The sequence below is a fragment of the Streptopelia decaocto genome (genome assembly GCF_964273445.1).
Source record: "Streptopelia decaocto genome assembly, chromosome: 1".
In the NCBI taxonomy this organism is placed as follows: domain Eukaryota; kingdom Metazoa; phylum Chordata; class Aves; order Columbiformes; family Columbidae; genus Streptopelia; species Streptopelia decaocto.
This window is the reverse complement of record NC_138663.1, coordinates 146729720-146743841: the sequence shown is the minus strand read 5'-3', so window position 1 is coordinate 146743841 and position 14122 is coordinate 146729720. Positions and strand designations below refer to the sequence as shown.

Genomic DNA, 14122 nt, shown 5'->3' with positions numbered 1-14122 from the left:
GCCATGAGACTTCACGCAGCTTCACCTAAGAGTGAATGTCACCAAATGACATTTCTCCTCTCTACTTCTGATATGTGATAAAATAAGACAGAAATGACAGAAGCAAAGACCAGGTGGGACATTAAAAAAAAAATCCATGCAACAAAACATTTTTCTGAGTGAAAGGCAGCATATCTATACATGAGCATAAATGACAATGAGCAAGAGGAGGTCACCCATCCGTCAGTTGTCAGAGGGAATGGCAGTAAAATAGTATGTTTAGAGCTACTGATATGAGCTTAAATTCGCGTCTATATTAAAATCCCTAAGCTAACCCAGAGTGTTAGTTGTAAAACATCCTATACAATTTAATTTGCATTACCAGCAACCACAACATCATAGAAAAAAAAAAATGACCTAAATATACACAGCAGGTCAAATTGTGGGTAAACGTTTTGAAGTGCTACAGAAACCTTTACAGTGCCTCTTATATGCTCAGATCAAGGGGATTATCCATTACGACTCTTAAAAAGAACCTACTGTGCTTTAGTGAGATACAGTATAGAGCTCTATACTGTGATGTCTGACCTCACACGGTAGCACAGGTAGAATTCTCTATTCACAGTCACAGTTGCAATGTTTGCAATGTATAGTAGTATTCTTTCTTATTCTGACAGTTTGATTAAAATTCACAGAGAGCTGAGGGGTTCATGCTGAAGTAAAGTGCTTTCAATATCTGAAACTCTACAGTAAATTACTTCTCCAACAGAGCAACTGTACTTACATCAATATCCTCTTGGGTAAAAGTTTCTGGATCTTCTCCCATCATGTTGGCTAAATGTCTCTTTCCTAGGTTGAACTCTTCAATCTGGTTTTTAATAAATGCCTCTGTGTACTTTTCAGGTCCTGAGGCTCCTACATTTTTCCTCTGCCTTGCTGTAGTGGTACAGATTAGCCTTAATGTCTAACAAAAACAAAAAAGAAAAAAAGAAAAGTGAGAGGTTTATTTTATATTTTTGGCACAGTGAGCTCTAAATGAAATGAATAGTATAACAAGCCATTCATACCTATAACAAGATGCAATACATTACTGTAATAAGTTAGAAAAGGCAATATTACTCATGAAACCATTTTCTTCCAATTGTTTAATGTCCATAAACAGATAGACACATTTTAAAAGTTGAACATTTTCATACATTACAATTCAGAAGATTTTCCTGACAGAAAGAAACATACCATCACATCTCACAAACATCCAGCAAAAGCAAAACCCAGAACTGATCAACTGATGCAGTCTTAAAAAAATCTACCAGCAAATAAGCAGATTTTGTCTTCACCTACAAAAAAGATTTGTGAGGTGGCTCTCCAGTAGCTTTCAGAAGTGCGTGGTTCCACAAACACTGCTAAAGGCTCTGGAGTGCTCCTTCCTTATTATGTTCTGTACTATTTTGTCTCGCCCATGTTAGCATTAGAGTCCTCTGCAGCTTAATTATTCCACAAACTGAATGAGAACTGATTATTTGTGTCGTTTTCTGTGGCTGGGGGGAGGGATTCACAAGAAAAACAGTACGTGGGACAGAAAAGCAAAAACAGAAAAAGAATCACTTCTGAATCAGAAAAACATACTGTTCACCCTATACGACCCTGAAACACTTCTCTCTGGCTACATGCCATGGTGCAGCTTCACAAGGCAGAGTGAGCCCATCTCACAGTCAACCCTGCCAGCATTCTATCCTCCACTCCCAGCTCTGACACTCGGACTCTTCTCCAAGCCAGCTCAGCTCCTTAAAAGTGGCAGAACATCAACTTCTGCTTCCTCCTAATGAGTGGGCAGCTCTCTGCTGAGCTGGTAAGTCCAAGCGATTCAGAGAAGCCTCTGAGAAGAGCCAAAGCTGACACAAGAAGGTGGCTGAACTAAGCAACTGGGAGCAAGAAAGAAGAAGAGGCGTCCCCTCTTCACCTTCATTTCTTCGAACAAATTAAACTGCCTCTACTGCTCCTGGAGCTATAGACTCAGTCTACCTTTAGCCAAACACGCACAACAAAGTGAATGAGTTAGGGTTCTTATTATGAGGAACAGAATAAAGCTAGTATTTGAAATTATTAAATGTTTTCCGAGTCACCGGAATTGTCTTCTCCAGATCACAATTTAGACGTGCTGAGCATTTTGATGGATTTTATCACTCTGAGTTAAGCTAATATGAATAGCATAAAATACTATCTTCGTTTAACTAATACAAATACAACAGCAACCTTCAAACCTAGTTATAACCACAGTAATACAAACACACAAATCTCATCAAAACAAGATTACATGCACAGATTTGCAAGACAAAACGCAAGAGCAGATCAAACTTCCACCCTTCTGTCAGTAATGTGAGTTAGCTTACACAAACTTCTCCTGCGACTAGAAGCTTTGGCTGTTCTGTATTGCATGGTCAAGTCTTACTTGAGCAGGAAACGAAACACAGCTTTTCTTATACTTTCACAGAGTATTGGTATTCTGGACATCCTCCAGGCAACAATCGACCAGTCCAACACATCCAATTTGCTGTATCTATGCAGAACTATTAATGATCAATGTACCTGATGACTGTCTCAGGCTTCAATATATACAGCCTAACAACCCCGCCTAAAATGTCGATTTGGAATAAAGACTACAATACCCTGCCTTAAACCTATGTATAGCACATACCTGTGCTGCAGGATAGGTCCTATGAATTCAATAAGGTTGGACACAGAAGGTAATCTTTGAATGACAAGGTCACACGAGATGGAAATAACTGACCCTCTACGCTTTTACAACCTGAAAAAGATATGCCCCCCAAGGTATGTACCTCAGAAAAGTAACCAAAACCTCTGCCGGAAAAGGTTTAAAAACAGGTCCAAGGCAGAATTTGGTGCTGAAGAGCCTATTTTGCTTCATTTTCTCCACAGCTTATATATATCATATGCAATGCTAGTCCTGGTATGCCTTTTTTAATTTTTTTCATATTAATGTTTTATGTGAGGTTACATTAGCATTTACAGAATTAAAAGAAAAATAATCAAAATTTTAAATGTACACATTTTCCACAGGCAAGGCTCTGGTGATTTCCTTAGAAAGAAGAGGTATCTCTCCACATTCCCTGTTCTTCTTTCCTAGTCACTCCTCAGGAAAGAATTCAATTCATCTTCTGTATTTCTTGTCTTAACAGTAACTAATTATTTGTAATTCTTGTTAATGAACATATGATTCTTTATTACTTGGCCCAAAATTGCTTTCTCTCTGCTATGCTTTAAACAGGATACTTTAAAAAGACTGCTTTCATCTTATTCCTGTCAATTTCTATTGTAATTTTCTCATTTTTGTCCTCCTTCCCTCAAGCTATTCATAGTCTTCCCTAGTTTCAATTCGTCACTAATCAAAAGTCCCTGAACACACAAACTGTTCATAATTAGAAAACAGCCTCTTATGCAAATTAATATCTATTGTATTGGATACCTCTTCTGGGATAAGAGTACTATTTCATGGGTGGTACAGGGAAGAATTGTAAAGCACAGCTAAACGCTTCTGGCACTTCAGTCAAACAAGAAAGCATGCTCCCATACTTTCTAGAGGACACCACAGAGCTTTACATTCACAGAATCATAGAATGGTTTGAGTTGGAAGGGACCTTCGAAGGTCATCTGGTCCAATGCCCTGCAATGAGCAGGGACATCTTCAACTCAATCAGGTTGCTCAGAGCCCTGTCCAGCCTGGCCTGGAATGCCTCCAGGGATGGGGCATCTCCCACCTCTCTGGGCAACCTGGGCCAGTGTTTCACCACCTTCACTGTAAAAAATTTCGTCCTCATGTCTAGCCCGAGTCTCCTCTCCTTTAGTTTAAAACCATTACCTCATGTTGTATTGAAACAGACCCTGCCAAAAAGTCTGTCTCCATCTTTCTTATAGGCCCCTTCTAAGTACTGAAAGGCCACAATATGGTCTCCCCAGAGCCTTCTCTTCTCCAGGTTGGACAACCCCAACTCTCTCAGCCTGTCCTCACAGCAAAGGTGTTCCAGTCCTCTGATCATTTTTGTGGCCTCCTCTGGCCCATCTCCAACAGGTCCATGTCTTTCCTGTACTGAGGGCTCCACAGCTGGACACAGGATTCAAGGTGGGGTCTCACCAGAGTGGAGTAAAGGGGCATAATCACCTCCCTCAACCTGCTGGTCATGCTCCTTTTGATGCAGCCCAAGATATGATGGGATTTCTGGACTGCTAGCACAACTTGCCAGCTCATGTCCAGCTTTTCATCCACCAGTACTCGCAAGGCCTTCTCTGCAGGGCTGTTCTCAATCCCTTCAACCCCCAGCCTGTATTGATACTGTTGATTGCCCCTGCCCAGGTGCAGAACCTTGCACTTGGCCTTGTTTAAACTCATGAGATTCACAAGGGCCCACTCTTTGAGGTTGCTCAGGTCCCTCCGGATGGCACCCTGTCCCTCCAGTGTGTCAACTGCACCACTCAGCTTGGTGTCATCTGCAAACTTGCTGAGGGTGCATTTGATCCCACTTTCTTAGGGCAGACTTTGACCTGTTTAGGAGGCTTGTTGGCAGAGTCCCTTGGGAGGCAGTTCTGAAGGGCAAAGGAGTCCAGGAAGGCTGGTCTCTCTTCGAGAAGGAAATCTTAAAGGCACAGGAGCAGGCTGTCCCCCAGGTGCCAAAAGACAAGCCAGCAGGGAAGAAGACCAGTCTGGCTGAACAGAGAGCTTCAGCTGGAAGTCAGGAAAAGAAGAATTTATAACCTTTGGAAGAAGGGGCAGGCAACTCAGGAAGACTACAAGGATGCTGTGAAGTTACGCAGGGAGGAAATGAGAAGGGCCAAAGCATATGTAAAATTTGCCTTAGAGAAAAAAAATAGCATTTTCAGACAACTTCAACTTCTCTGGCTTAATTTTTTCAAGAAAAGGAATAACTAGGACCTGTCTGTTTACTCATCCTGTTCCTTTTGCTTCACTGAAGTTATATGGATATCAAATCAACACGTATTGCTAGCAGAGGAATCAAGCTTCCTGTACTTTTGGAATTGGAGGAAAGGGGAATCAGAGGTAGGAGGCCTGACTTCAAGAAAAAACGTTGTCCATTTTACCACATGACACAGTTACAGAGATAGAAGACAATATCAAATGATGTGGTACACATGCAGTTGCACTATTTTCATGCTGCTTTCATGCTCTAAGCTGGCAGACTTGAACAATTTCCTTTCCAAAACCCTGCAGTGCACAAACTAATTTGTACTAAAAATCATAGAATGCTAGGGATAGGAAGGGACCTCAAAAGATCATCTAGTCCAATCCCCCTGCCGGAGCAGGAACATCTAGATGAGGCTACACAGGAACGTGCCCAGGTGGGTTTTGAATGTCTCCAGAGAAGGAGACCCCACAACATCCCTGGGCAGCCTGTTCCAGTGCTCTGTTACCCTCACTGAGAAGAAGTTTCTTCTCAAGGTTAAGTGGAACCTCTTTTGTTCCAGCTTTAACCCATTACCCCTTGTCCTACCATTGGTTGTCACCAAGAAGAGCCTGGCTCCATCTCATGACACTCACCCTTTGTATATTTGTAAACATTAATAAGGTCACCCCTCAGTCTCCTCCAGACTAAAGAGACCCAGCTCCCTCAGCCTTTCCTCATAAGGGAGGTGCTCCACTCCCTTAATCATCTTTGTTGCCCTACGCTGGACTCTCTCCAGCAGTTCCCTGTCCTTCTGGAACTGAGGGGCCCAGAACTGGACACAATATTCCAGGTGTGGTCTCACCAGGGCAGAGTAGGGGGGAAGGAGAACCTCTCTCGACCTACTAACCACCCTCCTTCTAATAAACCCCACGATGCCATTGGCCCTCTTGGCCACAAAGGCACAGTGCTGGCTCATGGTCATCCTGCTGTCCACCAGGATCCCCAGGTCCCTCTCCCCTCCACTCCTCTCTAATGGATCATTCCCCAACTTATACTGGAATCTGGGGTTGTTCCTGCCTAGACGCAATACTCTACATTTGCCCTTGTTATATTTCATTACATTTTTCCCCGCCCAACTCTCCAGCCTGTCCAGGTCTCGCTGGATGGCAGCACAGCCTTCTGGTGTGTCAGCCACTCCTCCCAGCTTGATGTCATCAGCAAACTTGCTGATAGTACACTCTAGTCCCTCATCCAAGTCATTGAGGATTATGTTGAACAGTACTGGCCCCAGCACCGGCCCTTGGGGCACTCCACTAGATACAGGCCTCCAACCGGACTCTGCCCCATTGACCATGAGTCTCTGGCTTCTTTCCTTCAGCCAGTTTGCAGTCCACCTCACTAAGTTATCGTTGGGATAGAATTTCATCAACAGATGAAGCTGGAGCTGTACAACTACATCAGCATGCAGGACTAAAGCTGCCATGTGTCCATTACTGGCACAGTTAGTGCTACTGAACCCAACAGACATACAAGATACCAACAGTAGCCCTCGGGTCACTTGTTGCCCAAGAAAAACATACATTATGTAGCAATCATACAGAATGTAAATGCTCAGACCCATTCCAAGTTTCTAAAGAATTATTTTTTGTTAAAGAGATCTGGCTTTCTAGTGTGCTGCTTTTAAAAAATGTGTTTTAATTGATATACTTAAACAACATTTACATAATCTCAGATTTCAGTCGGCCCACAAACTAATTAGATGAACCAGTATCAGGTTGATGTTTTAATAAGCATTTTATAGAACACATCAGAAAATATCACAAGGTGTCAGCAAATATGCATATGTGATTTTATATTACTTTTTATTCCTAATTTCACAAAGTATTTCAGCAGAAGAAACTTCTTCCCAAAACAAAGTCTACTGACAGGTAATTGTAGAACTGCATCTCCCCACCCAGAAAATCTACTTTCTGTGCACATTTGACCCAATCTACATATAAGTTTAGCTTATACTGTATACTATAGAAATAAAAGATAGCCCTAAATGTATAGATATGTTGAAAATGTCAGGCATGCATTATGAGGAACAGAATTACAGTCTGGTTGTTTTGAGGCACAAGTTATCAAATACTAACAGGCTCTTTAGCTTAGTTAACACTGCTGAAAAAGCTACTCCATTCCAAGTGTGTAGTTCTGAATGACTGTCAGCAAAGCGGTATTATCTCTCTCTGATATTATTAGTACATATATTACCCATGGTGATAATGTAGCAGACCCAGTCAAATGAAATAACACCTACGCTACTCTGAACTCTTCTGTTCAGAATGGAGCTATTCAACTGCATCAGAAGCAACTCAGAGTAATCAAGCTAGTTTTTTTTTTCTTTATAAATTGTGCTAAATCTCAGTGTTTTGCTTATTAGAAGAACAGGAAACTAAATCTGTTATTCAAAGCCAAAGGAACCATAATTATGAAGTTTCTCTCCCATTTCCTCTCTCAGTGCAAGATACTTTCAAATACTAAAAACCACAGAATTACACTGTTTCCTCCACTGAGACAGACAGGAAGTAATGAACTAAACTCTAGTAAGGGATTTTTAGGACAGGCATAATAAAAAAGTTCCCTAACAGTAAGGACAGATAAATGCTTGATGTAAGAAATGGTTATAGCAGGTTAGAACAACAGTGCATCACCATATTACCCTGCCAGTATCAGAAGCACAAGGAGAGGATGAACAACTAGGGATCATTTTCCCAGGACACTTCCCCTGTTTTCAACAATCTGCAGTTCAAAGGGATGCTGATATATTGTTTCTAGCAATTCTCAGTGGAATTTTCTTTAGAGTTTCTTAAGTTGTTTTTTGTACTCACATAAATGGTTAGCATCCTGAATGCCCTCATCAAACAGTTCCACAGCTCAACTACACCTAATGGGAAGAGTTTCTTTAAGTTTCCTGGGCCCTGCCTCCCATTTGTGTCCTTTCGTTCACCAACAGTTAAGATGACTTGTACATAGCTACAGGCTTAGGTACTGATTCCATCTCTTGGGTGGAGAGTAGACAAATGATGTCTCAAAGCCCCTTCCAGCCCTACCTTCTACAGTGACTCCTCCTTCGAAATAACTACCTCATTTATGACACAAATAGTTTTTGGCTCAAACTCAACCGGGTGCCTGGCCAGGAAAACTAAGCTACTGGCATAATCATACCTTTGACACAGGATAACCAAATCAATGCATTCAATTCCAACTGAGAATAAAATCTCACATCAGAATATTTTCAGCCTTATTCTCTTTCTCATTTCTTGCACAATTTAAGTGCACATGTTTCTAATCGCTGCATAAAGAAGCACCCACACAGGCAACAGGTCTTTATACTTAATGGGTGAAGTTAATCTAGAAGTAACTAATATAAACAGTTCAAATTGCTCCTTCTAGTATTACCTTTCATTTCCTTACTGCATCTTACTTCTGTAACCCCATGGTATGGTACAGTTCAGTCACTGAACAGTTCTTTATCCCTTATTATACTAAATTACTTTGTAACTTGGAAGTGTTACCAGCATGCCTTTTTATCCACTTGCTGGTCGCTCATTAAATATATATACAGGTGTATCAAATACCACTGCACAAACACAGTGCCTGTCCTCAACACTGACAGCAGCTACGCTTTTTAATTAAACAGCAATCAGCTGAACACCGGTAGCTCTCAAAGCAAACAGGTAATTCTGTTTAATCAGCAGCTACTGCACTTAAGGAGCACACCTCTCTCTCCCTTGCAGGAACTGGGAAACTACCTTATCTACTTACCTGCTGACCAAACATAATTCAAGATGAACAATATAAAAAATCACCAGTTATTCATGAATCTTACAGTACTTCACTTTTGTATATAGCTTTGGTCTACACGTGGCTCTATTAATTCCAGTTATATATATATATATATAAATTCAGGGGTTAACTACTTTTTTTTCCTTTATATTAAGAAAAATAAACTCTGCGCACTGCAGGGCTGAACTGACCGCGGCGCCGGCCGCGCACTCTGACCCAACGCTGCCTCCTCTCGGCGCGAGCCCCGCACACCCGGCAGGCCGCAGCCCCTCCCCCCGGTCCAACCGGGGCCTCCGAAGCGACCGCGGTGTCACCCCGGCAGTGACACACCCGCTCCGCAGCCGCGCCGCGAACACGAACCCGCTCCACTACCGCCCGCTCCCCACACCAAGCCCCCCAGCCTCACCCCGCCGCCTTCGTGCTCGCCCGCTGTCACCGCACGGAGCCCCTCGCCAAGCAGGGCCCGGGACACCGAAGCACGGAGCAGGCGGCCTCCACAGGCCGGGCGGCGGGGAAAGGGCCGGGCCCGGCCCAGCACTCACCTGGGCGCCCGGCGCCGCCGCACCCCAACGGCTGCTCAGCCGCAGCACGCGCCCAACGGCCGCCGCCATGCCCGCGGCAACGCTGCCCCGGCCGCAGAGGGAAGGGGAGTCCACACCACGGGGCCCGTCCGTCACAGGCTCCGGCACCACCGATTGGCGGTTGGGGTAGGGGGTGGGGCCGCGCCTGCGCGCTGCCCCCAGTGTGCCCTCCCCGGCGCCGCGGGGCCGTGGCGGCCGCCGTGGGTGTGAGCGGAGCCGGCGATCGGGCCGCGGGCGGGATGTCAGAATGTGTTTGAAAAGTGAAAACACATCAGCGTTATTAAATTTCACACCGATCTTTAAAATGGTGGTTTGTAACTTGCATTATGGCCGCGGGTTTTGGGGCTGTACCCGTCACCCGAGGAGGGCTCTGCTCCCCTGAACCCCCCTCTGAAGGAAAAGGCTAAAATCAAGACTGCTGCTGAAGCAGATAACGTTGTAAATTGCAGCATGTCAGGCGAAACCCTGCTACTCTGGAGACTTGTAGCAAGCATATTTCACCCTCGCTTTTGGTTTTTTTGAGCAGTGTAGGGGAGAGGGACCTGGGGATCATGGTGGACAGCAGGATGACCATGAGCCAGCACTGTGCCCTTGTGGCCAGGAAGGCCAATGGCATCCTGGGGTGTATTAGAAGGGGGGTGGTTAGTAGGTCGAGAGAGGTTCTCCTTCCCCTCTACTCTGCCCTGGTGAGACCACATCTGGAATATTGTGTCCAGTTCTGGGCCCCTCAGTTCCAGAAGGACAGGGAACTGCTGGAGAGAGTCCAGCGTAGGGCAACAAAGATGATTAAGGGAGTGGAGCATCTCCCTTATGAGGAAAGGCTGAGGGAGCTGGGTCTCTTGAGCTTGGAGAAGAGGAGACTGAGGGGTGACCTTACTAATGTTTACAAATATACAGAGGGTGAGTGTCACGAGGATGGAGCCAGGCTCTTCTCGGTGACAACCAATGGTAGGACAAGGAGTAATGGGTGCAAACTGGAACACGGGAGGTTCCACTTAAATATGAGAAGAAACTTCTCAGTGAGGATGACAAAGCACTGGAACAGGCTGCCCAGGGATCTTGTGGAGTCTCCTTCTCCAGAGATGTTCAAAACCCCCTGGGCACGTTCCTGTGTAACCTCATCTAGGTGTTCCTGCTCCAGCAGAGGGATTGGACTAGATGATCTTTTGAGATCCCTTCCAATCCCTAACATTCTGTGATTCTGTATTTTATCCACATAAAAAAATGCCATTTTTCAGAGATAACATACCTGTGTCTTGCTGTGGGGGAATCTGGGATCAATACTGTCACCTCCCAAGGCAACATTAACCTGGATGCTGAACCTTGAAGGCTTTAAAGGGTTCACAATTTTCACGAAGTTACATAGTGTACCTCCTTAGAGATGACTGGATATTGGTGTTTTGTACCACAGGAGAAGTGGAAATTAATTAAAAATTGAATTAAAAAACCTTTATACTTTAGACTTACTGGACCCTTCTCTTTATGAGCACTTGCTATTTGAGAGAAAACTCAGGAAGTGAATCTTAGCTTTTCCAGGTTTGTTTTTCTTTTTTGCAGGTGGCTCTTGCTTCCCCCCATGCATATCTAAGAATTATTTCCTCCCTGGGATATAAAAGAGGGTATAAGGAAACTGGCCATGGGCAGGGAAGTCACCCATGTGGAGATGTATAGGAGAAGCCTTCTGGAAAGGTGCATTTATTATGGTGGTTAATGACTGTGAAAATGAAAACAGTAGTTTTGTTGACATGAGGACATGCGAGTGAATGCTATGAACACTGCACCAAAGGAGAGTGCACACCTGGCCAAGCACTAGGAACTGCAGCCACACTCTCATTCATAGAGTACATAGGGATGGCATTTGATTACCAGCTGTTGCTCCAAAAGAGAAAAAGAGGGTTAGGTTAGGGGCACAGTCCCACTGACTCACCTCCTGGAGCCAGACAGCAGAGCTGAAGGGGTGAAGAAAGCCAGAGGTGGTTTGGCCTCTTCGAGATCCATGGTGAATCTCATCTGGCATCTGCAGCCCAGCAGCTTGGCTTGTTTTGGTGGCAGAGGAGCTCATCAGTTCACACCATACTGCGCAGTTGTTAACACTCAACCCCATCAGACACACAAAAACAAAGCCCCACTGGAGTGGACTGTTTTTATTGCCGACATATAATTAATTATCAATTAATTTCAGGGAGCTGAGCTGCCTGTACAATATCAGCCACTTGGAAACTGGTTGATGTAAATCCAACTCCCTCAGCTGCTTAAGACTATAAACTCCTGTGCACACTGTGAAATAAAACTGCATGCTTTTGCAGCCTGGAAGATATTTTCAATGACATGGGAGCCTATGTATGGTCCATAGTTTAAGTCTGAGGTTACAAAATTTCTGAATGCAGACCTCAGTGTATGTGGAGACCAACATTTAATGACAAGGGCCATGCTGTGTCTCTCTTGGATCTGTAGAGTGGTCAGCCCTTAGGAAGAAATGGCTGCCCTTCAAGGTGAAAGATTTTTCACAAACTTCTTTGAAATCCTTGAATTCAGATATATTTCCCAACCAACCTTGGCTGCTGCCAAGGAGCTTGCCTGGGCTTGCTTTTTCCTGGAACATATGTCTACAGAGATGCCTGGGCAGCCAGTTTCTAGACTGATCATAGAGCTAAGTGCAAGTGCATGTAGTTATTACTTGGGATCCTTTGAAGACAATGTACCTGTGGTGGGCATGGCTAATGTGCCCCAGAAGGTTTCCTGCTAGTGGAAGGCTTGCCACTTCTGCTGGAATGGGAGGATGCTGGGTTTGCCAGTTCAAAATCAGATTTTAGCACAAGCCAAAGTAAGATAAAAATGAGTGGAAGTTATTTACATGCTCAGCCCCCTGCATCCCCATCCCTCTGTCAACAGTTTATTAAGACAGAGGTGTGGGTAAATGCCAGAAAATCATGTTTAATGTACTTATCCCAAGATTAACTCCAAAGGGCTTCTCTTTCAACCTCTGCATTTAGTTGACACACTGTAGATGCTTACCTAATCCGTGCAAACTACCCTGATGCTTCACTAAATCCTCTGTGGATCTTTAGTCTCTTGTGTGGCAGGAATGTCCTTTTTGAGGCCAACTGGGCAGCGTTCAACTCTGGGAACTTGTTCAAATTGTGAACCTGATTACCTACATGCTCCTGTCACTCTCTGATCATGCTCTATGTGATCACAGAACTGGGCACTGTTGCCTGCAGCACATTACCTGCTTTTGGTTTCAGACTAGGTAATGAGGGTAAGCATATAATTTGGGATAGTGAAAGCTTTGCAGTCTTGTCTTTCAGGGGCAGCCTGACATTAAGAAAATAGTGCTTTTGTGTGGGGTTTGAGGTTTCTTAAATGAAAAATCTTTGAATGCAAAATAGATAAACCAAGCTGAGCCTGCCATGTGCATGGGTCAGGGGACAGCCTGAGGAGAACATCTGCAGTATATGCAAATTCTTGAGCACAAACCTATGGCTGAACTTCCATCCAAATCTGCTGATTTCTTACATTACCAGCCTACATGCAGGTAGTCCTGCAGTGAGATTTGGGGTGTCATTATGTAATTAGAGATGGGATTTGTAGATAGCATGTGTCCAGCTTACTGGTATGGACAGTGCGAAAATTGGTTGCCAGAGGAACGGGTATCCCAGTGGCAGTGATGGAGATGTATGGATCTCCAGCTCATGGCCTCTCTGGTGCAAATGAAAAGAGAGCAAGGATGGCAGCACTGGGTAAGATCAAAGGTCTGTTGAGTCTGAGGGTTTCACTCCAGCAGTGGCCAATGGCAGATGTTTATAGAAGAGTAGAAAGACAGGGCAAATATCCAGAGATAAGTTCCTGATAAAGTCTTCTGACCTGCAGTAAGCTGAAGGTGGTATCTTAGGCTTAGACATACAAGCAATTTATGCAGGAGAAGAGAGCAGGACTTCATGGACAATATAGCAGGACCTGCTGCCAAGCAATACAACAAGCTAATCTGCAGGAGAGGGAGTGAGACTCCATGAATGAAAAGACAAAACAAATAGTTGTAGGAGAGTTAAAACTTCTCAGGATACCATAACCTAAATCCACTTCTGAAGAGATGCCTAATTTTTTTAGGATTTTGCCTGAACAGAAATGAAATAGTAGATTTAGGTTTGAATTCTGAATTAAAATTATTCTTCTTATAAACTATTTTCTGTTCTATTTCCCCTGTGTTTTTCTTCCTTAGGCTGTAAGTATTGTGGCTGAAGTTCTGGGGCATCTGTGCCAAAAGGGGCAGTGATCACCAGCACTCATCCAGGGACTGAGCATTTGGGTGGCAGAGCCTGAAGATGCTAGGCAGAACATCAACACGCTGAGAATATTCCTCAGAGCCTAACCAGGGGCACTTGCTGGATTCTCGTTAGACCCAGGGAAGTTTAGGAATGCCCAAGTCCAGTGTTGAACAAAAGACTTGAGGGTTTGGCTAGGGAGAGCACTGGAGAAGGATGGCTTGACCAAAAGCCAGAAGCTGATCAGTATGTGTTTTGAAAAAACAAAATGCATGTTAAAAATACTGAGAATTCAGTAGTATTTTAACTCTGTTCCAATTAAATAATTTCTACATATTTTATGGTATATGTGTGCTTTTTGACATAGAAATTGTTTTGCATTGATCTTTTTCATCACTCTTGAAAGGCTTGAGGCTGATGTATCCAGAAGCCATGCTTTCTTAAATGCAAACACATAAATTTATTTTAAAAAGCTAATTATAAGAACAACTATTTAATTGCATTTACTTTGCTTCAAATGTGGAATGAGCACGCTCCACTTCATAGCCTACATGCA

At 43.9% G+C, this 14122-nt stretch overlaps 1 protein-coding gene across 1 annotated transcript in view; it reads right to left on the bottom strand.

Annotated features, from left to right (window-relative positions):
- MRPS9 (mitochondrial ribosomal protein S9) overlaps nt 1-9404 on the bottom strand; it is a 35647-nt gene extending 26243 nt beyond the window's left edge. Inside the window, exons 1-2 of the mRNA XM_082050970.1 lie at nt 9266-9404; nt 764-943 (exon numbers count right to left, since the gene is read on the bottom strand). Coding sequence (XP_081907096.1) covers nt 764-943; nt 9266-9334 — 249 coding nt within the window. The 5' untranslated portion in view covers nt 9335-9404. The remainder of the gene's footprint in view (nt 1-763; nt 944-9265) is intronic.
- Between the last annotated feature and the right edge of the window lie 4718 nt (nt 9405-14122).